This window comes from Laccaria bicolor, genomic scaffold (genome assembly GCF_000143565.1).
Source record: "Laccaria bicolor S238N-H82 LACBIscaffold_6 genomic scaffold, whole genome shotgun sequence".
In the NCBI taxonomy this organism is placed as follows: Eukaryota; Fungi; Basidiomycota; class Agaricomycetes; order Agaricales; family Hydnangiaceae; genus Laccaria; species Laccaria bicolor.
Genome location: NW_001889877.1, coordinates 784,734 through 811,543, shown reverse-complemented (window position 1 = coordinate 811,543; position 26,810 = coordinate 784,734). Strand labels below are relative to the sequence as shown.

The following is a 26,810-nucleotide window of genomic DNA, read 5'->3' as shown; positions in this document are numbered from 1 at the left end:
CCTGGTGCTTCTTCGTGAGCTGGTTTTGTGGGTTTTTGACCAGCTCCGTAGAACCTGGGTTCACGAGGTCCCAAGAGAAGCCCCATGATTCAAAGAAAAACTGTTTCGCCTCAACCATGTCGAGACCAACGGAGAATAACCCCGCAAAAATAACATTTCCACCAGCCTTGGAGTACTCTGCGATCTTGGATAGGATGTACGCATTATTGGGGTCGGCAATTGCTGGACTTGTTACTAGGATGCCTACGAGGTCAGGTGAAGGCATAAGTTCCACCATCCGTTCATTCGATAGATCGCGGACAACCTCGACCCTGCGCCGCAACTCGGCAAAGAAGTTGGAAAAGATGTCCTCCGTGATCTTGGTTAATCCGAACGAAAGAACCATCACAAACTTGCGCGACGACGGCCCCGCAATTGGTGGCGGAGGGTCAAGAAGATCGAGGAGAGCAAGAACCACTTCGGTCGATTCGTCCTCGCCGTTGACATCGCCAACATAACCCAAGTATCCGTTTCCGACACGCGTCCGCAGAACAGGGGATTCAAAACCAGGCGTGGCTGGTTTCGTAAAGACATTAAAGTCATCGTCATCGTCATCCCATAGATCACCACCCTGCATGTAAACAACGTCCGAAGGGCGAATAGACTCGATGTTGACCGCTTTCATGCTGTAAGACTCTGGCAACGAGGGGTTCCGCTTCCCGGTTTCACTAGTCCAAACCGCGTCAAATTCGTTCCAGCCATAAGACCCTCTCTTCCAACTCAACCCAAAGGCAGAAAAGAACTTGGACATTTCCGGATTGGACGCCATGGAGGGAAACATGCCTCCAACAACAAGTGTGCCCCCTGACTTGGTGAACTCAACCACTTTTGTCAAGACGCGTGCGTTTGTCGACTTGATGATGCCTGCGTCGGCCACATATATCGCCCTAAGATCTGGAGATTGAAGAAGTTGTAGAGCTTGAGCTGAGGTCGAAGCAGTCTTGACTTCGTCGTTGTCTTTCAAAGTTGAGACCTGTTCTTCATGGATACGATGGAATACCTCCTCGTCTTCGAGAGTGATAATGAGGGTGAACTTTTTAGGAGATGGCGATGACCCAGAGCTGCTTGAAGCCTTCCCTGTATTCTCCTCTGTCTTGATAGCTGTAGTTGGTGGTTCCGGTGGAGCCAGTGGTATGTTTGAGGTGTCCAGAAAGCCAAGCATGGCAAGAAGTGTATTTGTAGAGCATATTTCGCCATTGACGTCGCCAAGAAACCCAAGATATCCCTGTCCAACACGTGTGCACACCGCCGGAGCTTCAAGCGAGTTTTCTATTTTAACTGGTGCGAAAACTAGAGACTCAAGTCGAGACTCTTCATTGGGTTTGTACATCGCCATCTCCGGGGAGATGCCACCGAGATGAAGCGTCTTCATACTATAGGCATTCGCTAGCGACGGGTTCCTGGCCGCAACCTCATTTAACGGGTTGAGGGCGAACGTAGTGCGGTGGTAAGCACCGTATGTCCAATTGAGGCCAAATGTTTGGCGGAAAAAGGCTTCCATTTCGCGACCAGAAACAAATGAGGCAAAGTTGCCTCCAATGGCAGCCGAGCCGCCCGACTTGACGTACTCCGCGAGCTTTGTGGCAGCCTTTTTGTTTTTGCGCTTGACGATTCCGGGATCCGTAACAAAGACAGCTGCAAGGTCAGGCGACGAGAGCAGAGAGAGAGCCTCGGTAAGGGACTTTGCTTGAACAACTTTGACCTTTGCACGAATGGCTTTGAGGAAATGCTCTTGTATGCTAGAGAAGAATTCCTGATTTTCAAGGGATAGCAACAGGACAAAGCGACTAGATGCTTGAATCGTAGATTTCGCGGGGGACTTTGCCTTTTGCTCGGCCTTGCTGACGAGAACGCCATTCTCTTTTATGTGCTTCGCGATTATCTTCCGACTTGCACGTCCTGCCACCCCGTGGACACCAGGCAGGTGACGAACGAGGGTGTTGAAAACCCCAACATCAGTGGTCTCCCGTTCTGCAAACGCGAAGATTTCCCTTGCAGACGCAACTTGCTCTGGGTCATGCCACCAGCCATTCGAAGGCATGGCCGGTGACGCCTTCGTGTGCGAATAGACGCATCTAGTGGCACCAAATTTACACGTTCCAAGCAAGTCTTTGAGGCAAACATTCTTCCCACTACCATGCAGAAGGATAGTAAGAATTAACACTGTAGGCCAATGTATAACTCACAGATCATCACGAACGCTTTTGTTGTCAGGTGCGTGGGAGTAGGCACAGTTCTCTCCCCTGTTACATTCAAGTCTGTTATAAAAGCGGCAAGGAATCCCGTTGCCAATGTGGTTGCAATCTTCTGAGTCAGAGTCCGAGAGTAAATCCCACGCTTCACCATCGTAATATGGCCAGTTGAGTTCGTCGAATGAATATCCATCTCCAACGTCTCCCTCAGAATCCGTGAGTTTCTCAATGGCTTCCAGTTCGTTACGAGCCTCAGAGCAGCCAGGATCCCGTGCTACAACTACCTCGAGGTCTGCGCCAACGTTACCGCATGTATAATGGGTGACGACGATAAGATCACGTACCAGCCATTGCAGCTCTAAACTGTTTCATTGCCTTCCTGGCCAGCGCTCTCCGAAACCTAGCCTTGATCATCCGAGGATCGAATTGAAGAGCAGTTGTCGCCGCCCATGCGACCTCTTCGTATCTTTCTTAACCAGTCAATTCTGAACAAAGAAACGTCGTTGAAATGACAAACAGCTCAAGTTTCATATACGCTGCCGCTAAGTTGGACATTAGAACAGGCCGTGGACCAAAGAGCTCGACAGCCTGGGCGTAAACGCGAGATGCGCCTTTATAGTCGCCGTCCTTAAACAGGCGGTTTCCCTTCGAGTAAAACGTAAGACTACGTGTATGAAAGTCATTCATTTAACAACTCACGTCGTTTTTTAGCTTCTCTGCCTTTTCCCGACGTTGGGCAGAGTTGATGGCACGTTGTTCTTTGCGTTTTGCGAGGTCGCTTGGGACTCCATCTAGTATCGTTTCCTCCTCGTCCACGAACGCAAAGCCAGTAAATTCCATCGAAGACTTGGTCAAATAACTTGGTGTTCCCCGGCGTCAACTTAGGAAATGGACAATGAAGGGGGTAGAATGCTCCAGCTTTTTGAGAGGTTTAATATATGTCAGTTACGTAATCACAACTTCCGGCTCTGGTGCCATGTCTGGGACACCTTATGTCCATATATAGACATAATTTATGTCTATATTGAGACATGTCCAAAAAAAGACATAAGGTCGTCCAAAAACAGACATAAGCCATCAATCTCACACCCACGCCCAAATTTCATTGATTATTGTTCATAATGACATAAGTGATTGTAAACCTTTCCGAACCTTGATGAGGACTACTCCACTGCGCTCAGTATTGACGATCGCAGGTTCGGATTCTAGTGGAGGCGCTGGAATACAGGTACGTAGCGTCACCAGGCAGCGACGCGAAGCGTAACTATCCCCCTCTGCATTGACAGGCCGACCTCAAAACGTTCGCGGCTCACGGATGCTACGGAGCAAGTGTGATAACGGCCCTCACAGCCCAAAACACCCAAGGAGTACACGGGGTGCATCCGTGTCCTCCAGAATTTGTTGCCCAGCAAGTCAGTCCGCATGCGTTACTCCGATCCTTCCGACACCCACAGGTTAAATAATTGCAAAGATACACTCTGTACTAGAGGACCTCGAAATCAATGCGATCAAGACTGGCATGCTGTATGACGTTGAAAACACCAAACAGGTAGTCAAATCGCTGAAGGCTCACTACAAGAACAAGGCTTTACCTCCCTTGATTTGTGATCCCGTTTGCGTATCAACGTCCGGACACACACTTCTCCATCCCGAGGCTGTAGAGATATTGATTGACGAGCTCTTTCCTCTGGCTACTCTAATCACTCCAAACAAAGCGGAGGCTGAGCTGCTCTTGTCCTCCCGGAACCCGTTTGTGGACATCACGAGTCTGGAAGACATGCTATCTGCTACCGAGCAGTTACTGTCATTTGGATGCGCGGCCGTTCTCCTCAAGGGTGGTCATATCACATCGACGATGACAGACGTCATTCGCATTTCTAGTGGGCATCCTGGTATCAATATCGTTCGTCTGGGACTATACGACGAGAATATGGAGATTCTTCAGACCGGCATTAACGTGGCTGACCATCCTGAGCTGGTCGTTGATGTGTTGTACCAATCCAATGGGAAGAAGTCGTTGTTTGTCATGCCGAGAATCGAATCGACGAGTACTCATGGGACAGGATGTACGCTGAGCTCAGCCATTGCATGCGAACTCGCTTGTGGCCTCAGCTGTAAGTCGAATGATTGCATTGCTTGTTTAACTTGATTTCATATATCTGAAGTGGAAGAGGCAACCAAGAATGCTGCTATATTCACACACATGGGAATCGAGGCTGCCCATCCGATGGGCAAAGGGCATGGGCCTCTCAACCACCTCCATTCACTGACAACTTTGAAAATTCCTCAGTGCGTTTCGCCTGGCTTACAGGTTATTCTACTGACCTAGATAATGATATAGGCGAACACTTTGTAACCCATACCCATTTACACGGATGCTGATCCAAAGCACGGCTGAGCTTTGGAAAGAATACGTCGAACACGACTTTGTGAAACGACTGGGTAGGGGAGTCCTTGAGATTGAGGCCTTCTCTCATTTCATCAGGTACGCCACAAATCTGCACCATACCTTCGAATGTGAATACCTGACGAAACGACCAAGGCAAGACTATCATTATCTGAAGTATTATGCTCGCGCATATGGGTGCGTACCTCACGAAAGAGATCAGATAAAATGTTCAGGGAAAAATGGGCAGTCTCTTATCAGCCAAGTCAACTTCGTTCATGGGGATTGAAAGTTCAGCACAGGCCATCCTTAACATCCTACAAGAAATCCAAACTCACAGAACCCTCTGCGAGTCATTTAGTACAGATTCTCAAGAACTGGAAAACACACCGGAAGCAACCACAACTATAGCGTACGGGTCGTACTTGATGACGGTTGGTCTGGAAGGTCGGTGATTGTTGTCGATAAGCATCATCAGTGCTGACTTTGACCCCATAGGCGACGCAGCAAAGTTGCTGTTGGCGTTGATGGCGTGTTTGTTAGGCTATGGAGAGGTAGGGCTTTGGCTCGCGAAAGAAGCATCCAAAGAGAACAGCTGGGTTGTGATAGAAGGAAACCCATACAAAGAGTGGATTGAGGTATATGCAGGCCAGCAGTATCAGAATGCAGTTAAGATTGGATTAGGTGCGGAATTCCGTCATCATTGTCAACTGAAAGTTGACGAGGGCAACGCAGAAGCAATCGAAAATTTGGCTATCGCTGATCCCCCGTCTCCTGCGAGATTGAAGGAGTGGCGGAGTGTTTGGGAGCAATGTACCCGCTTGGAGAGAGCTTTCTGGGATATGGCCATGGATGCGCGCAAATAGATGATATTAGTAGGATATATAACGTGTTATGAGTTTCACGACTGCCACGGTGATCAAGGAGAATTGTCATCAAGGAATGCCTTTGTCTCCTCGACTTCCAGAGCTACCTCGATGCGCGGAGGAGAGTCTTCTACGACTACTGCTTTGCGTTTCTTTGATTTTACAGCTTCAACTTTGCGTGCACTCGGACATAGCTGCTTGGTGCTCAGAGCGCATGAGTCACATTTTGGACCCACAGGAAGGCAAACAACCTTACTTTTCGATAAGCCGCGAGGATGAAGGGTACGAAGATAGATAAACTTACTTGGCCAAAACCAACGAGCATGTGGTTTATCTCTCGGTGTAGCTCTTTGGGCAGCCATGACTGTAGGTTCAATCTGTAAACTTTGAGCGGAGAGAAGAGACCGGAGCGGAGAGATTCCACCTTGTCTCCTCCGGGTTCTTCGTTGGCTTCTTATGCCACCCTAAGCGATTCGTTATTCGATGCACGTGAACATCGACACCAATACCATGGTTCCTGTGCACCATTAATAAACGCCAGTGTAGGGCACGGGAAATCATACAAATCCCAGGCAACCTGAAGAGCAAGAAAGGCCATTTTGGGACCAACACCTGGCAATGAGCATAACTCGTCCACAGTTTTGGGAACGTCTGAATCAAACTCATCCCGAAGCCGTTGCGCAGCACGCTGTAGATAACTGAGGGAGTCAGTTATGTGCCGCATACGCGAGAACGAAAAAAACGGACTCAGTCTTCCGACGCCAGAATCCTACTTTCGCTATAGCCTCGGATATGACTGAGGGTTCCGCTTCAATCATGGCGTCGACCGTCAAGCTACCCCCAAGGGCTTCTCTGAGCTTGGATACCGCCGCATCTGTCACTTCGTCCTTAGTCTGGGAAGATAACATAAGGGAAACGAGAGTAGCGAAACGTCGACTCTGCAAGAAGAATTGAATATAGCTCGCGAATACGATAAAATTGAATCGCACCTTGGGGTCAGACTCCTTGAACTGAGCCTGGTCGCAGCCCATAGTGTCTACGGGTGCCACGAAATTAGACCGCATTTCCTTGATTGTATCATAAGTCTCCTTCCATCTTTCTGGTTCAGGATGAGGTGTCTTCAAAGCTTGGGGTATCGGTTTCGCTTTCACAGGAGACTTTGCTGGTGAAGAAGACTTGGAAATGGATACCGTCCTCTTCGGTGTATCTTGGACGAGTTTGAAATCCTCGAGGTCAGGGAGTATCTCTAACTTCTGCTCGACCTTGACGCGTTTTGAACGTCGGAGTGGCTCCTCAATTTCCTCAGCTTTGATTTCATAAAGTGTGACTGAAGGATGGAATTCACTTGCGCGTCCTGCGATTCGGCGAGACGAAGAAGCCGTTGCGTTTCGCGTCGACATGATAATACGGTGCAAAATAAAGGGCCGAATGTTGGAGTTTACTGTAGCTGTGATATCAGTTTTGTCTGCGTCAATGAAGGTACTGAGGGAAAGCACATTCAATGTTCGACGGACTCGGAATTGCACATGACCGCACAAGGGTCAGTGCTTTCTTTGGACTTCCATGCTGATCTTGAATGAACGAAACGTAAGTACACCTTCAACCAACCTTCAACTTGCTTGAAAAGCGACGGTGTTGGCATGCTCAATAACGTGCGTACCAGTGTCAGCAGGGTTTTTTCTACACTGACGCTAAACAACGGTAGTAGACTCGTTTCGATTCGTTAGTCTAGGAAATCATTCAGACTTGAGCGTCACCGCTGCCCTTCAACCTCAGAGTTTCGTACCCGTCAAACTCCCGGTATATGAACTCATAGCTATACGTCGCATAGGTCCCTTCCAACTTCACCGAGCAGCTGAGGACGAATATGTCCTCTGAATCACCAACATATGACAGCAGTTTGGGCAGATTTTCCCTCGTATCGCTCTCCGTGAAAAATCTCTTGTCCACGACTTTCTCCACAAACTCTTTCCTATGTTCTTCAAAAATCAATCGCATCTTCACCTTTGTTCCGACGGGCATCCCATCCGGTCCCTTCTGATAAGTTGCGTTATACGGCATCGGGTAATACATCCTCTCCTCGACCACAGGTAGCGCCTCTATAAAATCGATCGCCTCATAGAGCTCCTGGAAGGTGGAGAAAAAGAACTCCATGCAACCCTTGAAGCCGTTCTGTTTGGCAAGGGTGTATTCATCGAAGAGGGTTCGCGAGTAACTCGGCAGGCCTCGGATCAGCCACAGAAACCGAGTCATTTTCTTCTTCACGTCAATGAGAGAGGTCGCGTTATTCTGCTTTGCGGTTTCGGCCCAGTTTTTGCAAAATGCTTTGTGAATTTTCCAATGCGCTCGCTGACATTCCTGGTAACGAATCTCATTAGTACATACAGTGGCATAGACAAGTCGAGGGATTATATGAAGGCTCGCCTTGCTGCAATATCGCGCTGTGCTTGGAGAAACATGAAGATTTTGATAATTTTTAAAAAGCGAGGGCCTACCCGCAATTACCGCATTTTAATGGCGCCTTGTAACCAACCTTGTGCGCGTTCTGGCATTCCATGAAGTAGCAACACACAATGTTTACGCCGATATCGGGAGGCATGTCTGTGGAAAGTTGGTGGAAAGTTAAGTTACGAGAGGGGTTTCTGCAGCTTCAAATACCTGTGGATGGGCTTTGGGGTGGCTTATCGACGAGCTGTAACCGTGGCAGCCCACATCGTGGATGATCATCGTCCCTGCGTTACTTACATATTACGTATATATATACCTCGAGGCTTGAAGCTTGAAGCTTGAGCTTCGAAATGGAATGCCGCCTGGAATAGAATGTTCGTCTACATACTAAGCACAAGCGGGGGAACTTGGAGTCTATGTCCCGGTTATTCTCGTGGAAACCAGTAGACAACATAAGGAAGTGCATTTCATCTTCTCCATAGGTCAAAACTATGTGTATCGGAATTGGCCTGGGGTATATGTAAATCAAAGATCAGCAACGAAAACCTCCACCCTTCATGTGGGCATATTACGATTTGACCAAAGCTACAGTCTGGACCAAGTCTGGACCGCGCCCCTTCAATTCTTCGATGTACCAATGCAGACCCTGAATTACCTGGGTTACACCTGGGGTGGGTGTGCGAGCTCGTCCAACACTGTACTCCACTAGTGACAAGGCCGCTGGGCGACATAGAGGGACTTGAACATTTAAGTTCTGCATCATATAAACTGGTCACCGGGTCACGATTCGGCCCATCACAGATACTAAGGTATTTCGTCAACGTCGTTTGGCTTTGAATCCGATGCAGAAGTTTGAGAGAGAACAGGGAACCATGGGTGGACTTGTGGATCCCACTTCAACGTCTTGGCGTTGAACGAATCAAGTTCTTTTGTTGAGCCAGGTAGTCCGCTGAGGTTGGCACACGCATCGGCAAGGTTCCGTACAAACTTCGACATCGTTAGAAAAGGAGGCATCTCACGTTGAACACAACACTCTCACTTGTGTTCGTTCTTTCTCCCAATAACTTGCCCAGCCGCCAAAACTTTGTGACCGAAGGAGCTCCGACAGGATTACAAGAGCAAATTGTATTGATTCCGCCGGTGATGTGCGCTCCTCTCCCTGCGGCAATGTGTTGGAAGAGATTGATAGAAACTGGGTTGCAAACGCACCTCCAAAATCTCGGCACAGGCCTGCATGAACTCATGCAGTGCAGGCTGAGCAACCACCGGTGCGTTGATGTTTTCGTATTCTGGTCTAAAGGCCCATTTGTAGCGTCTATAGAAATTGGGTCGCATGCGTTCCCATTCGAAGGACATCAAGGGGATGGAAACCTACGGGTAGCGAAATGTGTCATCATGTTCAAAACCAATTGATCAGTGAACTAACCATAAACAAGGCCGCCGTCATTGATTGTAGCGCTGTGAGAAGCTGGCTTTGATAGGTGAGCTCTCTGTATGCATTGGATTCTGTCGTATCGTCAACGCAGGTGAGATGAAGTCATGATTGAAACAAACCCTTCGGCACAACGGCAAACAAGTTATCAATGCAAGTGAGATGGACGTCCAGCATTTGCGTCGCATACCAGTACGCAAAAGGTCGTTCTTCCGGAACGTATAACTCCAATTGAAATCCGGAAAGGACGACCTCCCGCAGAGAAGCAAGCCGCCAACATAGCGCCACGTAGGGAAGCTTCGTCAGGATGTGATTCTGGGGAAGAGCCTAAAGTACTCCGTCAGCTTTACGGCATGGAACACTAGAGGTGCAACCGTTCACATCTATATCGATTTCATCCGTAACTTCCAACATCGAATCATACAAGACATGCCAATCAACAAGTGACTTCATGAGATGTCGTCGCTGCCGTGGCGGGTTAAACCAGAGGGCTCTGATGTGAGGAGTGATTAGCTACCAACGGGAAAACAGGATATTGAGCCAGCAGACAGATGTGCTGGGGAGGGAGGAACCTACCTTGTAAAAACATCGCTCCACCTTTTGCAAAGGCGGAGGGGTTTTACCCCGCCATTCCTCATTGATGCTGTCCGTGATGGAGGAGAATGTCACACCGACAGATTCGAAGAAAAAGCGATCGATAAGCCAGTGGAATGAGTATTTGCTCAACACAAGCAGGCCGTCGTAGAAGGTGGACTGCGGCGGGGACATCAGATACAAGCCAGCTCGTCAGTCAAGATGGTGACGGACCTGGGTGAGAGAACGGATGTATGGTGTCTGCAAAGGGGGATTAGAAAGCCAGAGCCTGAGATGCCCCACCGTCTGTTTTAGCTTGGTGTAAGTGAATCATTTACACACGCTAGTAAATTTCCATACCTCCCAGATCGAGATGCTATGGCATTGGGCTAACAGGCTGAGTTCTTGCCATCCATCTAGAAGCCGTCGGATCGTCTCCCAGGTTTGCTTGACGGAAGGTGCGGGGATGAGGCGCATGGGTATGAATGTATTGAGGCGGCGGCCAATATAAGGATCAAACGCGAGGTGTGGTTTTGAACCTTCTTCAAACTCGGGGGAAGGGTGACCTTCAGCGTAGTCCAGATGTTGACGCGCCACTTGCACGAGACGATGATACTGAGCGGGATCTTTGCAGACATCGCTGTGCATGATTTGAAGAATGGTCTGCAACTGGTTTGAGACGGGGATGAAAAGAATAGCTGTGGATCAACAAACCTTGCGCAGAAGGATCCTTGCTCTTAGCGGGGCGTTCCAGGGGGAAACTGCGACCAATGAGATAGTGAGAAGGAGGGGTTATTCTGATTAACCTTGAAAATGGTTTGATAGCCAAGTCGAAGCCTCCTCTAGGAGAGATAACACGAAGTTGACAGGGAGCCCTGACAACAAGGAAATCTCGCATTTGTCACTCTGCCAGTCTTCTGTCTAAAAAAATGGTCAAAGCCTCCTAGACGGACTCGAGAAAAAAAACTGACATCTTGCATACCACCTTTTGATAGCTCTCGCCAAGAGAGATCGCACGATTTCAACAACCCTTGAACCGCAGAACGCAGTACAAGGGTGACGAGTTCTCGTGGGCGGAGAGGGTCACGCCATGAGGTGGAAGGCAAGAGGTCTGGTTCAATGTCCGGAAGATGGTGCACGTATAAAAACGTGAAAACGGTGTGAGAGAGCAAGTTCCCTGCATGAAATTCCGTCTGGATGAATACGTGAGCTAAAGACACAGATTAAGCGTCGGGCCAACCTCGTATGAAAATGATCTGTCCAGTATCCAGCATAGTTCCTCTGGTAGTAGTGGTGTAAGGGGATCAAATGGGGGACGGCGCTCCTCTTCCAGGACAAGTCCGGAATCAAGTCTCGGTTCCCCTATCTAGGACGAAATTTGTGGCTTCATTTTGTTTTCCTATCAAAAACAAAGTCACCTCCAATGCGCACATCGCATCTTGCAGCGTAAATCCTTCCATAAACATCATGCTGTCTGGCTCCATGTCTTCAAATGGATAGTTGACTATGAACATCCCTCACTCCATACTTCACGATATAACAACGCACCAGCTGCAGCGTCCGTGAGCAAGCTAGTTACGTCGCAGAATCGGAGGGCGTCTCCTGGAAGTTCAAAAGTGCCTGTTCCATCTTCCATAGTTCTGTCAGCAGACTAGTAGGGCCAAGACAGCAGATGCAGAAAGACAAGAAACCCAAGTGGAGTGCGCAAGTCAGATGAGGAAATCGGTGGCTGTGCCAGAAAAATGTTCTCCTGTCGTCGCGTCCTTCGTCTTCGACAAGTCCATCTACCACAAAGAGGGTTGAGCACCTCCAATAGCGTCCACAATGACACGAAAAGTGTTCCAAAACGTGGACGCGTCATTTTCTCAGGTATTCAGCCAACAGGCATACCGCATGTAAGTAACACCCAACCTTGGTGGTATCTATCTGACGAGGACCAGCTAGGCAACTACCTAGGAGCACTCTCGAATTGGGTCAAGCTCCAGCGGAATGCAGACCCAGAAGACGAACTTTTCTTCTCAATCGTCGGATGGCATGCCTTAACTCTCCCTCAAGATCCTCAGGAACTCTCCGCATCACGCATGAACATGCTTGCTACGTTGCTGGCAATCGGAATCGACCCCAAGCGCTCGGTAGTATTTCATCAAGATGATGTGAGCAACACACCATGCCCGTTGCTTTAAACTGACGAGACTGTCAAGAATCAATGTCATACAGAATTGGCTTGGATCTTGAGCTGTGTCACGCCAATAGGGAAGCTACGGCGGATGACAACCTGGAAGGTAGCTGTTCCCATGGATTGTACCCCTCGATTGTCAGAATTAACTGAGGGGGTTATAGTCGCGCTTAGCCGATTCTAGAAACGCTGGATCCGACTCCGAAGTCGACGAGTCTTTGTTAAACGCGGGACTATTCACATATCCCATCTTACAAGCAGCCGACATAATGGCATACAGAGCTACTCACATTCCCGTCGGCGAAGATCAAACACAACACTTGGAACTCTCACGTGAACTCGCGAACATCTTCAATCGGACTTTCGCAGCGAGAAAGCGCTTCTTTCCGATTCCTACACAAGTCAACAGTACGTTTATGTTTGAGGAGCATCTCCAACCATGCTGAAATTCCGTGTAGCTCCGTCTAGACGAATACTCTCCCTCAGAGACCCCACATCCAAGATGTCCAAGTCCTCACCTGATGTTCAATCTCGGATCCTGCTCACCGATTCCACATCAAAAATCAAATCCAAGATTCAAGCATCTGTGACAGACTCTATCCTCGGAGTGACGTACGACCCCGTCAATAGACCAGGGACCTCAAATCTCTTGACTATTCTTGCTGCTTGCACCGACGAGAGCCCAGAGGAAGTGGCGTCAAGATATGAAGGGAAGAGTCATAGGGAGTTGAAGGCTGATACTGCCGACGCCGTCGAGGAGCTACTGAAGGGGCCACGAGAAGACTTTGAGCGGATACGGAACGAGAAGGGATACTTAACAGAGATAGCCAAACAAGGAGCTGACAGGGCTAGGGAACGCTCTAGCGCGACCTTGAAAGAAGTACGAACAATGGTAGGCCTGTCTTAATTACGAGTGTTTTATTTGCATTGCATGCGAAGTCCATCTCGTCTTGCATCTCTCTCTCGAATTTCAGCAGTGCGAATATGGCGCGTTTGTGACTGGTAGCGTCACACCGTGACATTTCGCGCATCTTCGTCGTCAGGCGCTGCTTTGCTGGGTGATATCCAATATCTCTCAAATGTCTTCAGTAATAGCTACCGCTGCTGCCGGAAACATTCTCGCTTGCTACAACCCCGGCTGTTCAAATGCTCACAAACTCAAGTTCAGAGCACCCTTAAAGTGCGCTAACTGCAAGTAAGTTTGATGAGTATAACGATTTTCAGAATTGACCTTGATAAATCCCCTAGAACTGCCCGTTACTGTGACAAGGCAAGCATTTGCTCAGTCGCATTTTATAACGGGGCGGACTCCTGAAGAACATCAACCATCCAGAACTGCCAACGCGCACATTGGAAGGTGCACAAGGAGTTCTGTAACAACTGGGCGGAGACGGCAAAGCGTAACAGCGCAAGCTCTCTCATCGACGTCAAGAAGAAGATGTCGCACTTCCTATGGCTCATCCGTGGACTGCCAGACTACGTGAAAGAGCTGCTCGACGAATATGTCGAGGCCAAACGCGACGGCTTTAGAGGCTGCGTCGAGTTTTATTTTGAGACGTTCCAGGATCTCTTCGACGCGATTGCGCTTATCGAGACGCTTCCCGTGCATGAGGAGAAGATGTATTACCCGATGCCTTATGCACCCACGTTTCAAAAGCGAAGTGATGGGCTTGGTCCTGTGGGAAAGAAGGTGAAGATGCGCTGGATATTTACGGAGCACGAGAAGGAATTTATGAAGAAAGTTCACGATAAGAAAATCCTAACCATCGATCATTCGAGGGAGAACATGAACAAACTTTTGGCGACGATTGTGAAGGATTCTGAAGAGATGTTCTTGCTTTCTTGTGCGGTGAAATTGGAGGGGACGTTTGCAACCCATAGCTATGATTTCATTTACAAGGACCTCAATGGATGGTCGAAGGATTTAATCGAAGAGTTTGAGAGTTGTACACGTAGTAGAACTTGAATTTAATCCAGGTTCAGCCTTGCGTCGCCCTGGCTTTTACCAGCATGTGAAGTTGAGTGCAACGATCGCAAAATGATCCCCTGTGACCCACAACAAAGTCGTCGCTACGCCTCGTGCGTCCTTGATGTCGAATTTCGTCAATGGGTTTTGGTGGGCCGCTTGACCATCACACACGTTGTTGATCAATCCGATTCAATCGAGTCATGACGATTTCTGTGAGTGAATGCCTATCGCTCCCGTGGCTCTAGGTATCTACTTAGAACACATGTCGCTTCCTACTAGATCATTTGCTTTTATCCTCAACATGGCCCGCCGTAGCAGAAGACGCAGGGACCGAAGCCCTTCTCCACAACCCGCGCATAGCAGCTTTGTAGCGCCCATCCTGACGGGAAATCACAGTGATCAGAATAGCTGCCCTCTCTTCTCCCTGATCCCACCAGAGCTACGACACGAAATCTTCGTGCTTGCTCTCACCAGCTATGACGACGAAACACGACCATTCCCACCCACCGCTTATTACACTCGGAAGGGGTACCGTTATCATCAACGCATCCACACTGCCTTACTGGCTACCTGCCTCCGCATTTACAGCGAAACACGCGATCTCCCAATCTCGCTCAATGAACATGTATTTTGGTTCTACCGGGGTCCCGAAGGGCTAAACGGCGACCCCCGTGCCTACTTTTTGGGCTTGACTCCGAGGCAGCGTGATGCAGTGCAGCGCGTTCACTTCTTCACTCAGCTTTACTGGCTTCGCCACGATTTTGCTCGGGTTTGTGCATTGCCAAAAATGCGCCCGAAGCATCTCAAGATTACCATCCGACATTCTGATTGGTGGTGGTGGGAGCATAACGAGAGATTGAGCATGGAAAATCCGGTTTGGGGTAAGAACTTGAAGATGATACAAAGTTTAGAGTCCTTCGAGATTGAAATGGAAACGATGGAAAGAGACAAGGATCAAGTGTGTTTTTTATCTGGTCTTTTCGCTTTGATCTGACTTCTTGGTTCATGACGGTTGGAGGATATTGCACAAGAAATGCTGAAATGGAGATTTGATTTATTCGGCGGTCGGGTTTTGACTACAAATGGCACGGAGATTAAGCGTGGCTGCTGGATCGGCCAATCTTCATTCGGTGGACAATATCGTTACATTGCTGATCGGAACGAGTGGGAGATAATACAGGCATCACCTGTCGCTGAATATGGACCCGAGCCAGGTTTAGCATACCACGTTGTGACGCTGAGGTGGCAGCCTGAGGCTCAGACTACATAGTTGATTTTGGATTTGAGTTTGTTAAACTTTGTTTGCCTTGCCCCTCATAGGAAATGGGGTTGTTGAAGGTGGTCTGGGTTTCTCGGCTATTGTGATCGTCATTCCCCGCCACTAGTCTTGGAACGAAAACACATTGTTTGAAAGCCTCAAAGCAAGACAGAATGGCAGCTCTGTTGTTGAGCGACCGCAGGTCGAAGAGTCGTTCAACAGGTAGTTTCAGCTTGTGCACCGCGGTGGATGGCCAGAATACCGAGCTCTTTCAACTGCTCTCACAGAGCAGCCGAGACGTTGGAGGATCAACTTGGGCTGGTAAAATGCAGGCACGCTACCGTTTAACATGACAATGCCAGGTGGTGTAGTCCTCTGATTTGCGTTGTTGGGGAGGCCAAGCATGAACCGATGCATCATATTGTGGGCCTGAAAAGCGGCGATCGCCCCCGCGATGAGATAACTTTCTGGCTGGCTCAGTCTGCCCAAGATACCTTCGGTCCTCCTGCACGAGAACTTGAAGAATGATGCCCTTGGGATGCACTCGTCTAGGCCGATGACGCAGACTGTACATTGAACGTTATAATTCTAAACCCCACTGGGCCCCACCACCAACACGCAAAACCCCACCTTGACCCCAATACCCCGCCTTCTACACACCTGCCCCCGCTTCCCCTCTATCCCAACCCCAATCATTCGCGCCGGTTCCAGCACTCCAACATACGCAGCTGGATCGACACCTCAAGCCTCTAGCAGGCGGTCCACCCTCACTAGCACTCCTGGTGGCTACTTCGCAGGAAGATCAGTCAAAGGCCTCACACCCAATCCATCGGCAATGTTCCTCCACCCAGGATTCGCCGTATCCCCTCGAAATTCTGGGAGACGTCGCTCTCCCCCGCCTCTACTTACCACCATCCGCAGGAACGGAAGCACAAGAGCATCTACGACCCTCATTCGACGCCCAAACGACACCTCAGGCCTCAGACCCCAGCATAACCCGCATTCTCGCCTAAATCCACTATACCGATAGTCGCGGATTGGCAGCCCACTTTGGCCCTCGTCATGCCAGAGTTTGAGGATTCCGGCATATCATGACGCAATTTTCAGAGGTAATTTTCGGAAGTGCAGAACTATGAACCAGAGCGCCATGTTTTCGGGCCGTGTCAACATTTGATAAGAGATCTTGTTAGCGCCCGTTGCTCTTCCTCAACTTGTAACCACCATGGCCAAGCTGTCTCTCGAGCCCCCCTCTTCTGAGGACCTTGTATACATCTTAAACCATGTTTTTATGCCTCCTAGACTACCCCAAGAAGACGACCATGACGATAATCACGACATCGCTCTTTGTCGTGTCATATGTGATGCTTCCCAAAAATTTGCTGAATCTCTATTGCAACACCAGCGAGGGCTGTGGTCCACCGTGGATCAAATGCTTCAGAAAGTGCTGCGGACAACAGAAGTTCGTGGAAAAGATATCCTCGTTGACAACATATTGTCGCTCGGGGACGGAGGTCAGTTTTGTTGAGATTCATGATGTTCCAATTTGCTCACTCATTCTCTCTGTCTTATCCCGTTCAGAGGTTCTTGTACTTCACATCCGTGCTCAAAATGCCGCTATTATTTTACGCAGGCTTCACGATGCTATGGTTTTTGAAGTCTTCGAGGTTTCGCCGACTCCCGAGGCTGTCATGGCCGTTAAGGGGAAACTCATCTGCTCGTATCCCGGCCCTGCTGTCGAACTTCCTCTCAGTGTCGCACACGATCGCTCATTTGTTGAACAGCTCGTTTCTTTTCTCCTTCACATGGACGTTGATCAGCTGGATGCACAACCTACCACAACCAAAGCCGGGTCCAAAGTCCCCGAGACTCGAGCCACCGCCCACCCACGATACATCAGTCAGCTCCTCGTTATGATACTTTGCGGGATGGGGAAGGAAGCCGACGTCAACCGTATCACTAAACGCATTGCAGATGACGTATGCTGGGAGAATGCTAAAAACCCTTGGCGGAGGTCGTCACTTTGGCTTGTGCTCCGAGTAGCCATACAAACACTGGCAACCGCTGACTCCCATCATATTTACAAAACATTTATGATTTTCTTTCAGACCGATCTTCTCCGTATGTTTCTCAACCATAATTTCTCTAGCGAGCTACTGCACGCTGCCAGAATCAAGACATGCAGGCGTGTTCATAAGCTTGGCGCCTCCGCACCTCAATTCCTCTTGAAAGCGGTGGAGGACATCAGTCAAGCGATTGAGAATTGTCTTCAAGCAAGATGGTCTAAAGAGCAACTCCGACAAGCCAGCTCTCCATCCTTCATTCCCGTTCCTGCTGCCCTCGAAAAGGATATCACAATTTCACTTCAGAAATCCCATGCGTATCTCACCAAAATCATTCACCCAGATCCTTGCACACATACTCCCTCGCTGTTTGTTCCATCTCACTTCCCCCGTCTTCGTGACAATTTTGACCTTCACCATTGTGACGGCTTAACCAACACGGTTCAAGCTGACCCTTTCGTCGCCCTTGCTGACTTTGAGTTCTTCGTCCAGGAAAAATTGGATACATGGGTTAAAGAGAACCATCAAGATGAGTCGGCATGCGAGAAGTTAGGATTGTGCTTGGAACAGTATATCTCCTTCTCCAAGACTCTATATTCCTCCAACCCAGAGGACGAGTCGCTCATGCTTTTGACAATCATGGAACTCTGGGTCGCGCTTGATACCATCGCCGTCTCCCACTGTCCGCTCCTTCGGGAATACTCTCCTGAGATTCCAGCCTCAATTTTGGAACCCCTCCTTCTTCGCAAAGCAAAATCCATCGAACGCGCTGCCAAAATAGAGCTTTATCTACGCTGCCGGCACTCCAGCGTTACTGTTGCAACGTCGATTTACTCCGATAAGATGCAAGAAAGCATGTTCGCTGTGCGTTATTTTGAGCAGGAATCTTCCCTTGCAGACCTCAAAGCCTCTATTGAATCATATGCCACCAATAACCGTAAAAACAAGCATGCAGAGCTCCAGAAGAAACAAAAGGAGTATAGGCAACTCTTGGATGTCATTGCCAGTGCTAGTTGCGAATACGTTGAGAGCTATTGGGGCACTACGCATTACCGTTTCTGCTTCAAGTGCAAACTCCAGAACCAGGCCAATTCCATGAGTATTAATGTACATGAGTGGCCCTTGCCCCGGCATGATCTGGATGCTAAAGCGGTTGTCTTTGAGCTCAACTGTCCTCCGGTCTTCTCCATCTGGAGGACACGGACATACCAGATCCTTCGTGATATTGGGATGGCACATGTCAACGTCCAGTCGGAGATTACTCCTAATATTCTCATTGAGGGTTATGAAGGACTGGCAATCTGGTCAAAGAAAGGCACGTCAGGTCGCATCACCTTTGGTTCGGATACAAAGTCATTTCCCAATTCCCATTACCGAGAGGTCCTGATCAGCACTGCCGACGTAAACAGTGTCTCTGTCAACAACGGCCTACACTTCCGGCTTTATGACAGCGTGAAGAGGGAATATGTGTGTTTCCCCTTCAATCTCAGTCTCGATTCATACTGCACACTTCGTCTACCCAAGGATGGAGAAGCGCTATACCAGCATCTCCAAGATGCCGTGGCACACACAACCCACACTCACAATGGAACGATCGTCAATCAGGGAGATTGTCCCATGAACCTGAGCATGCATGAGCAACTTGCTTTCTCTAACCTTCGATGTGGACCACAGCTGCAATGGATGAACATCGCCCGTGAACTTCGCACGGCTGTCCTGACGTTTTCTCGTGAGGAAGTTCATACACTTATCACACAAGCAGCCTGGCAGCTAGGACCTCTCTCTGAGGCTGGCCCCCGGTTTGTTAGAGACTGGCATTTTGAACTTGAAGAGCCAGATTTTGGTCTTGTTTTAATTCGAGAGGCCATGGGCCTCCTGACTCGCATTGAGGCAAATTGGGTTGAAGGAACAACAGTGAAGAGCATCAGTATGTCTTTTTTGTTTACCTTACATTGACAAATGGCACTTCATGTTAATGACATTGCTTAGTTTATCTCACAAGTCGCCTTCTTGCTTCCACTACAGATGTCCAAGTCCAGAAGGATGGATACGCACTGTTGCACAAAGCTCGAGAGGTAACATTTAACTGGATGCGTCAGATAGGACAAAAGCTTCAATTTGCTGTCGCCGATGACTCGGATGAGGCTAGCAACCTCCACAGACTTGTCTGTGAGATGGCTGCGACCTGCAGGGCAACCTTTGATGTTGATGCTGAAACTCATCTTGAAGCCCTCCTCCACTCTTCAGCAGATGTTGCCACTCTCATTGAGTGTGCCATCATGATTCATGACCATGCCCCCCTGCATCTTGGCCACATGTTTCCAGATTTTCAGAAATTGCTCCATCGAGATCGCCGACTCTCTCATTTTCTGGAATCACTTCTCAATAAGCTCATTCATGGTGACCGATCCGGATTGGACACCGCAATCCAATCTGTTTGGTCAGGGTACAGGCCTGGAAATGGCGCGTGGCAACAGTTGAGTGAGCCCAACTCACGATGGCTAAAATCATCCACCACCGCTGAGTTACCTGGTCAGCGAAGTCAAGAGGTTCATTACAACATGCTAGACGGAACGTTACTTGTGGATGGGAAGCTGCTCGGGCGCCTGCCTCATGAGATTGTCAGCCATTCAACTTACAGACGGATATTTGGCCAGGTATGTATATTTTTATTATTTCAGATGAATGAGCCTCATATTCCTGCATCCAGAAAATATTGGATGTCATTCCTGCTGATATGGCTGGGATGGAATATGTTACTCGATCTCCGGTCTATAATTATAATGTAGGTTTTTTCTACGCATTTGCGTTGTGATGTCGTTTAGAGCAGACGCCGGCTGCATTAGGTTTTCTTCGCTCTTCGCAATGAGGGTCAAGATCTCATTATACGTGCACGAACACCTTCAGGCCAAGTCTTTGAACTGGTTCCCCATCATATTCTGCTTGAGGATTTCCCTACCTTTTTCTCAACGGAACACGTGCATTGGATGCACATTTATAGTGGTGAAGTTGAATTTCGACCTCTTGATCAGTTGTGGGAACAGTCACCTCAGAATTGGCGGCTTGTCTTCTTGCCAAGCGGTTGCGGTAGGATGATTCATGGCACGGGCAAGACTCGCTACCTTGTTGACATCCGAAGCAAGACATTCCAGGACATTGCGGCCCGTATACGCCCTTTAGAACACTCGAAATATCTGACTGCCATCTATGATCTCCAATCGCAAACTGTCTCAATTGAGCTACCTCGATTCCGGCTTTCATTTTTTGTAAGTGGTGGCGAGCTAGAATCAAAGAACTTCCAGGGTATGGTCATCGACAACAACCAATCCACACAGACTATGATTGGGCTAAGCAGCCAGCTCGTCCTCTGCCATAAAGACCCAATTTTTGCAAGTCTCCCTCGCTCGCGCTGTGTGCTCATACCCCATGGTGACGTCAACTTCTCCCTTGCCTCAAATCAAAATCATGTCCATGTATATATCGATACCAGCACCAAATTCATCCGTCAAGTTATGTGGTACAAATACGAGATCGACTCTGATCTTGGCTTGCTCGTTGGCAATGTCAACCTCACAAGTCGGCTCTACAGGATCTACCTGCATGCTCTATGCAGCCATGCTCTTCCAGACCCTTTGACGAGCCAGACAGGTACAGATCATGCGCTGCAGGAGTTGAGTGCTGCTGGCAGTTTCTCATTCCAAAGTTTGACAGAGGCTGATGTCGAGCTTCTTCGGCTTATTGGGAGCATCAGCCCTCGTCGGAATTACTATCCAAGGCACCTTTGTGCTATGCAAACCACGGAATGGTCTTCCTGCCTTCCTGCACTCTCTCAGCACGGCAGGTTTGACACTGCTGTCCGCAGCATCCTGCAATATGCACAATCTCTCAATATCTTCCTTGCGCCGACAGATAGGAAAGTTGATCTTGACTACGAGTGCGTTGGTGATTCCTTCTTAATGGCACGTGCAACACAAAGAAATGCTGTTTACTATGAAGAAGGTGTTCAGAGATCACCGGATTTGGATACGAGATACAATTCTCGTGATTCTCCTCACATCGCCAAGTATGACTCCGATGGACTTGAGGCCCGGAACATCTCCCGATTGGTGTATTCCTGGCCTGTAGGTCTAACTCGTGATCGCCGTCTCAACTCCTCTGACCTCCTCAATATCTTCAAAGAATGGCGCCACATGAACGGAATTGTCCCTGACACATCATTGGTTTACACCAAAGAGTGGTTGGATCTGGATCTGCCTGCGAAATTCCTTAGTATCTATGATCTTTGTCATAGAAAATCGCCATCCATCTCAATGAAGTTTGAGTTGGTCTTTTCATTCGCTGCACTGGCTTATAGTATGCCAAGCCTTCGGCATCTCATCCCAGTTCTACTAGCTTTCGCCACTGTTCGTGGGTCATCATTCATCGCTCCACCCATTCACCCGTCATATGACCTGACAGATGAATTTGAGCCATGTCGGGAGCGAGTGCGTTCCATGATCAGTTCTGGGACCCACCCTATTGTTGACAGCCCCGCGAGACAGCTCTCACGAAGACCTAACGAAATTGAACGTGACTTCCTCTCCCGACAACTTCAACATTATAACGACAATTCTAAGCGCCGAATTGACAATGCTGTCAACTACTTGATGGACTGGCGACACCTTTCTACCCCAGGATCCCCTTTCCATCGCTGGGATGACTCAGACTGGTTCAACACTGAAAGAATTATGGCTAATCTTAGAAAATATTTTGCCAGCTGTTCCTGCAATAGAGACCTTCGCTCATTTGGTTATCAGGTTACAGATATGTTGCAGGATGGCTACATTGATTTTGCATTGACTGGAGAAAATATGCCAAGATTCTGCTTTACCACCTCCCACTTCAATGTTGACAACAGTCAACTAGTCTCTCCCTTTACCTTGGTCAGGCTTCTTTCCAGTCGTAAAGATCAAATCCCAGCACGTTCTACTCACAAGTTTGGAGAAGGAGCACTCACAACCAACCCCATAGAGAATCCTATCTCTCAATTTCGGCGTAATAGCGACTCTGGAAAAGCAGCACCCACAACCAACCCCATAGAGAACCTTATCTCTCAATTTCGGTGTAATAGCCACGCTCCACTCAGGCTTACTCAACGGTATAGTGAGCACCTCGAAAAAAGTCAGAGAGAATTACCTGGCAAGCAAATTTCAATCTCGTCCAAGCAGTTACCTCCCATCAATGTCTGTTTTACATATCGGGACCAGTGCCAGACTTACATGAACGATGTCTCGAGTTCAATTTGCTCTGCTTTGGCGCCTTCAACTGCCATAGAAAGGATCCTCAAAGTTGCAGGTTTGTGGCCTCGCATTCATCCTCGTACCATGTTATCTCCTCTGGGATCCACGGCTAACATTCATCTCACTTCTGAATGGGCCCAGAGTTTGACTGCCTTTGCCAAGGCGTTCATCGAGTACCAGCTTTCTCAGCGGTTGTTGGAATACGCCCTGCGCGTTGAAGTTGACAACTTCTTTAAAGAGCTTCAAAATGCGTCATTCAATCTGTCCGATGCAGAAAATAATCCTGACTGGCTACTCATACAGGTGAGAACTAACTTTCCCCGACTAATAGAATGAAATTAGACATCTGATTGGATTGACTAAATTTTAGATCCAAGGAAACTTCATCATCCGCCCAGTCCAGTCTGCCGTCGCGCGCGAGATGATAACACCTTCTTCGAATCAAAGCACACTTCTGCAGCTGAACATGGGTGAAGGAAAGTCTCATGTCATCGTGCCTCTCGTGGCCGCCGCCCTGGCCGACTCGGACAAGCTAGCTCGAGTCATTGTCTTGAAGCCTCTTGCAGGCCAAATGTTCCATCTGCTTGTTGAACGAATCTCTGGCCTTGCCAATCGTCGTATTTTCTATCTCCCATTCTCTCGCAACATCAAGATGAAGTTGCAACAGGTGCAGCAAATCCGAGATCTGTTTGAAGAGTGTGCTCGCGTTCGAGGAGTCCTAGTGGCTCAACCAGAGCACGTACTTTCTTTCAGGTTGATGGTGGTTGAACAAACTTTATCATCAAGCTCTCATCTCGACAATGTTGCGCAGGAGTTGCAGAAGACGCAGGCATGGTTGAATTCCACTTCGCGAGACATCCTTGACGAGAGCGACGCACTTCTTCATGTCCAATACCAACTCATCTATACCATGGGCCAGCAGCAGCCACTTGATGACAGCCCAGATCGTTGGAACACCGTGCAACAGATATTTAACCGCGTGCATCGGCATATCACCCAACTTCAGAAAGATTTTCCTAAAGAGGTTGAATTCAAGCGCCGTGCAGCAACGAAATGTGAAGGAGACTTCTCCCATGTTCGTCTCCTTGGAACCTTGGCTTCTCAGAAACTTGTTTCCCAAATTGCGGAAGATGCCTTGGATGGAGTGCTTGACAACTTGAACTTCATTGGTCTCCGCACACAGCCTCATCTCCGTAATGTGGTCCGTCGCTTTATTAGGGAACATGACATTGATAGTCAAACATACCTCGATGTCGAGCGTTCCTACAAAACGTCTGCCATATGGAAGGGCCTTCTCCTACTTCGTGGCCTTCTGGCGGAGGGCATATTGATATATGTTCTTAGCCAACAACGTTGGCGAGTGGACTACGGCCTTGATCTGAAACGCTCAATGCTTGCTGTCCCTTACAGAGCTAAGGTAAGTATCAAAACTTTCTGACTTCCCCATATCGGATTTTGATCACATTATTGCCTATAGGATGTTCCCAGCTTACGAAGCGAGTTCGGTCATCCAGATGTAGCCATTTGCTTGACTTGCCTAAGCTACTATTATGGAGGTCTCACGGCATCTCAAGTGCAAGAATGCTTCGAGCTTCTCATCAAGCTTGACAATCCTTCTCTCGAGTATGAGAAGTGGGTCAAGCGTGGAAATGGTGACGTTCCTGTAATGCTTCGCCAGCTAATAGGGGTAAACATGAAGGACGCGCAGGGGTTCACGAGCGATGTTGTTCCTGTATATCGACATAACCAAGCCGTCATCGACTTCTTCCTTTCAAAAGTCGTTTTCCCCAGGGACGCCAAAGAGTTTCCTTCCAAGCTGGGCACGTCTGGATGGGATTTGGTCGAGCAGAAAGCTAACTTCACCACTGGTTTTAGTGGAACAAACGACAACTCTGATCTGCTGCCCCTGTCTATTACCCAGAGCGACCCCGTCAATCAACTTCAAACAAATGCGCAAGTTCTTGGGTATTTACTTCAACCCGAGAATGATAGGTATATATGTACTCAGGGAGCAGACGGACAACAATGCTCAGCAAAGGAATTTTTGGCATCATTAACTCGGACCGCAGAGCTAAAGGAGGTAAGAGTTCTGCTAGACGTTGGCGCCCAGGTGACTTTGTTTTGTTATGAATTAAGCAATACGCTAACTGCAGCATCAGATGCTGGAAATGACGAACCATCAATTGATCAAGCACTGGCTATCATTAAGACAAGATATTGCGGCAGGCGTATTTTTCGACGACGCGGACAACTTATCAGTTCTCAGTCAGGATGGCGTGGTTGAGCCATTCTACTCCTCATCCTTTTTCCGGCGGCTTGACCAATGCATTGTCTATCTTGATGACGCCCATACGAGGGGAACTGATCTTAAGCTTCCTCTCAACTTTCAAGCTGCGGTAACTCTGGGTCCTAAAGTCACGAAAGACAGGTTAGTTCAAGGTATGCTGGTATATTATGCTCCCCCGCTTCACGGATCTTTAACGAATACAAAATTTAGGCTGCATGCGGATGCGAAAGCTGGGTCATGGCCAATCTTTGGTCTTCTGCGCACCTCCTGAGGTTGACAGGCAAATACGAGAGCCTAAAAACATCAGTTTTTCGCACCACTGGCAAGTAAAGGTCATCGACGTTCTAAGCTGGGCAATGTCCAAGACCTGCACCGAAATAGAGCGTCAGATACCCCACTGGGTTCAGCAGGGCATCGACCATCACAAGAGACGTACGGGAGAAGCCGCATTTTCTGTGTCTGATTCGTTCAAGGTAGAACTTCTGGAAAATGGTTGGCTTCAACCCGCAGCACGATCCCTCGAGGAAATGTATGGTCGAATGACCAAATATTCCTTTGATTCACTCAGCGACATTCCAGCCATGCGCGACCGCCTTAGCATGTTTGGGGTCACGACGGTGCGTGATGCACAGATTGAGGAGGAACAAGAAAGAGAGGTTAGTCATGAAGTCGAGCAGGAACTACAGCTAGAGAGACCTCCCAGAGAGATGCCCGCTGTGCATTTCCTCGACGAGGAAGTTCGCCGCTTTATCCAATGCGGGACCAGCCCAACCAAATCTAAAATCTTCATCCCCCTCATGACCCCACTTTGCTCTAAATCTGACGAGCTCCTCCCCAAGAACCCATGGTCGAGACAGCTCCTGGCTACTCGAGACTTCATTACCACAACAAAAGGCGGAAACGAGAAATCCGTTCTCACTGACTATCTCCGTCCCGTCAACTGGATCGTCTCACACGTGCTTGAAGATAGACTTGTGGTCATGAGCCCATACGAGGTCAATGCTCTTCTTCAGGACATTCGCGCAAGCAAGCACGTCCGTCTGCATATGTATGCGCCTCGTACCACCCAGGCTATTAAATCATTTGACGACCTCACATTCTACTGTGTCCCGCCATTACCATGTGGAAATACTGCTTTGGAATCCCTGTCCCTCGACGTAAGGTGTCAGCTCAACATCTGGGGAGGCCAGCTCTATTTGGACCAATACGAGACATACCTCCGTCTGTGCCATCTCTTGGGTGTCTCAACAAGTGAAACAGCGGGTTATAGTTCAGTGGAGAGCGATCGATTTGTTCCTCGACGCAGTCGGATCGGGGAGATGGTGAAACTATGCTTGTTCGACGAGAGTCCGTTGACGTTGCTAAAGACATTGTTTGCACTGAGGAGGAAGGGCATGAGTTATCAGCAGACACATATGGGTAAGATTTTGCACGCTCGCCTTCTTTCACAAGAAGACTTTGAGGAGTGATCTACAAATGATCTGGATGATTTGGAAGGCTAAGAAGAAGTACGTCATCCAGCATTGCCCTTCGTTATCTCAGTACTGGTAGCCCTAACTCACCGGCATTTATGTGCATTTAGGGCAGTCACTGTGATCGTTGAGTCCTTGTTGCCAACTTAGAAGTTTGAATGTTTGTTTCCTTCATAATTAGTGCGCTTTCCTGCTATGTATATTCTTGTGTATCACGCCTGGTTACGTGACCCGGGTTACGTCACGTGAGCGCTGGCAACCCTCCCTTTTGGCGCACGCCGTCACCTCCGTCACGCGGCTGGTAACTATGGAAAGCAAGACTGATCTGCTCGGAATTCTCGGTTGCCGATTGATGGCCGCATATTTGCTAAGT

The 26,810-nt window shown here is 48.7% G+C and overlaps 9 protein-coding genes across 9 annotated transcripts; 5 read left to right on the top strand and 4 right to left on the bottom strand.

The window, feature by feature from the left end:
• Window positions 1-1,189: 1,189 nt before the first annotated feature.
• On the bottom strand, window positions 1,190-1,819 carry LACBIDRAFT_153976 (uncharacterized protein; the record flags this gene model as incomplete). Its single annotated transcript, XM_001878069.1, has 1 exon — window positions 1,190-1,819. A coding segment is annotated over one exon (630 nt), but the record flags the coding sequence as incomplete, so codon positions are not given.
• A 1,568-nt stretch (window positions 1,820-3,387) lies between these two features.
• Window positions 3,388-5,483, top strand: LACBIDRAFT_232790 (uncharacterized protein; the record flags this gene model as incomplete). Its single annotated transcript, XM_001878410.1, has 10 exons — window positions 3,388-3,459; window positions 3,518-3,643; window positions 3,703-4,095; window positions 4,177-4,345; window positions 4,397-4,520; window positions 4,621-4,716; window positions 4,774-4,815; window positions 4,868-5,064; window positions 5,116-5,301; window positions 5,353-5,483. The coding sequence occupies 10 exons, from the start codon at window positions 3,388-3,390 to the stop codon at window positions 5,481-5,483; spliced, it is 1,536 nt and encodes a 511-aa protein (XP_001878445.1).
• Window positions 5,484-5,659: 176 nt separating this feature from the next.
• LACBIDRAFT_146613 (uncharacterized protein) lies at window positions 5,660-6,613 on the bottom strand (the record flags this gene model as incomplete). Its single annotated transcript, XM_001878068.1, has 6 exons — window positions 5,660-5,734; window positions 5,788-5,860; window positions 5,908-6,000; window positions 6,047-6,181; window positions 6,231-6,421; window positions 6,473-6,613. Coding segments are annotated over 6 exons (708 nt in total), but the record flags the coding sequence as incomplete, so codon positions are not given.
• A 610-nt stretch (window positions 6,614-7,223) lies between these two features.
• Window positions 7,224-8,082, bottom strand: LACBIDRAFT_315615 (uncharacterized protein; the record flags this gene model as incomplete). The annotated part of the gene is made up of 3 exons (XM_001878067.1): window positions 7,224-7,841; window positions 7,908-7,929; window positions 7,979-8,082. The coding sequence occupies 3 exons, from the start codon at window positions 8,080-8,082 to the stop codon at window positions 7,224-7,226; spliced, it is 744 nt and encodes a 247-aa protein (XP_001878102.1).
• Window positions 8,083-8,735: 653 nt separating this feature from the next.
• LACBIDRAFT_315614 (uncharacterized protein) lies at window positions 8,736-11,450 on the bottom strand (the record flags this gene model as incomplete). Its single annotated transcript, XM_001878066.1, has 14 exons — window positions 8,736-8,918; window positions 8,971-9,090; window positions 9,141-9,302; window positions 9,358-9,437; window positions 9,486-9,690; window positions 9,745-9,828; window positions 9,940-10,116; window positions 10,171-10,242; window positions 10,297-10,599; window positions 10,651-10,697; window positions 10,743-10,857; window positions 10,908-11,129; window positions 11,177-11,302; window positions 11,355-11,450. The coding sequence occupies 14 exons, from the start codon at window positions 11,448-11,450 to the stop codon at window positions 8,736-8,738; spliced, it is 1,992 nt and encodes a 663-aa protein (XP_001878101.1).
• Window positions 11,451-11,678: 228 nt separating this feature from the next.
• Window positions 11,679-13,019, top strand: LACBIDRAFT_247492 (uncharacterized protein; the record flags this gene model as incomplete). The annotated part of the gene is made up of 5 exons (XM_001878409.1): window positions 11,679-11,831; window positions 11,877-12,089; window positions 12,138-12,218; window positions 12,277-12,520; window positions 12,571-13,019. 5 exons carry the CDS (start codon window positions 11,679-11,681, stop codon window positions 13,017-13,019), a joined length of 1,140 nt encoding a protein of 379 aa, XP_001878444.1.
• A 172-nt stretch (window positions 13,020-13,191) lies between these two features.
• LACBIDRAFT_315612 (uncharacterized protein) lies at window positions 13,192-14,078 on the top strand (the record flags this gene model as incomplete). The annotated part of the gene is made up of 3 exons (XM_001878408.1): window positions 13,192-13,307; window positions 13,361-13,382; window positions 13,446-14,078. 3 exons carry the CDS (start codon window positions 13,192-13,194, stop codon window positions 14,076-14,078), a joined length of 771 nt encoding a protein of 256 aa, XP_001878443.1.
• Window positions 14,079-14,301: 223 nt separating this feature from the next.
• LACBIDRAFT_315611 (uncharacterized protein) lies at window positions 14,302-15,351 on the top strand (the record flags this gene model as incomplete). The annotated part of the gene is made up of 2 exons (XM_001878407.1): window positions 14,302-15,039; window positions 15,100-15,351. 2 exons carry the CDS (start codon window positions 14,302-14,304, stop codon window positions 15,349-15,351), a joined length of 990 nt encoding a protein of 329 aa, XP_001878442.1.
• A 1,210-nt stretch (window positions 15,352-16,561) lies between these two features.
• Window positions 16,562-26,434, top strand: LACBIDRAFT_324701 (uncharacterized protein; the record flags this gene model as incomplete). The annotated part of the gene is made up of 11 exons (XM_001878406.1): window positions 16,562-16,850; window positions 16,918-19,326; window positions 19,389-20,056; window positions 20,110-20,184; window positions 20,246-20,665; window positions 20,702-22,981; window positions 23,049-24,095; window positions 24,156-24,670; window positions 24,694-24,758; window positions 24,905-25,117; window positions 25,176-26,434. The coding sequence occupies 11 exons, from the start codon at window positions 16,562-16,564 to the stop codon at window positions 26,432-26,434; spliced, it is 9,240 nt and encodes a 3,079-aa protein (XP_001878441.1).
• Between the last annotated feature and the right edge of the window lie 376 nt (window positions 26,435-26,810).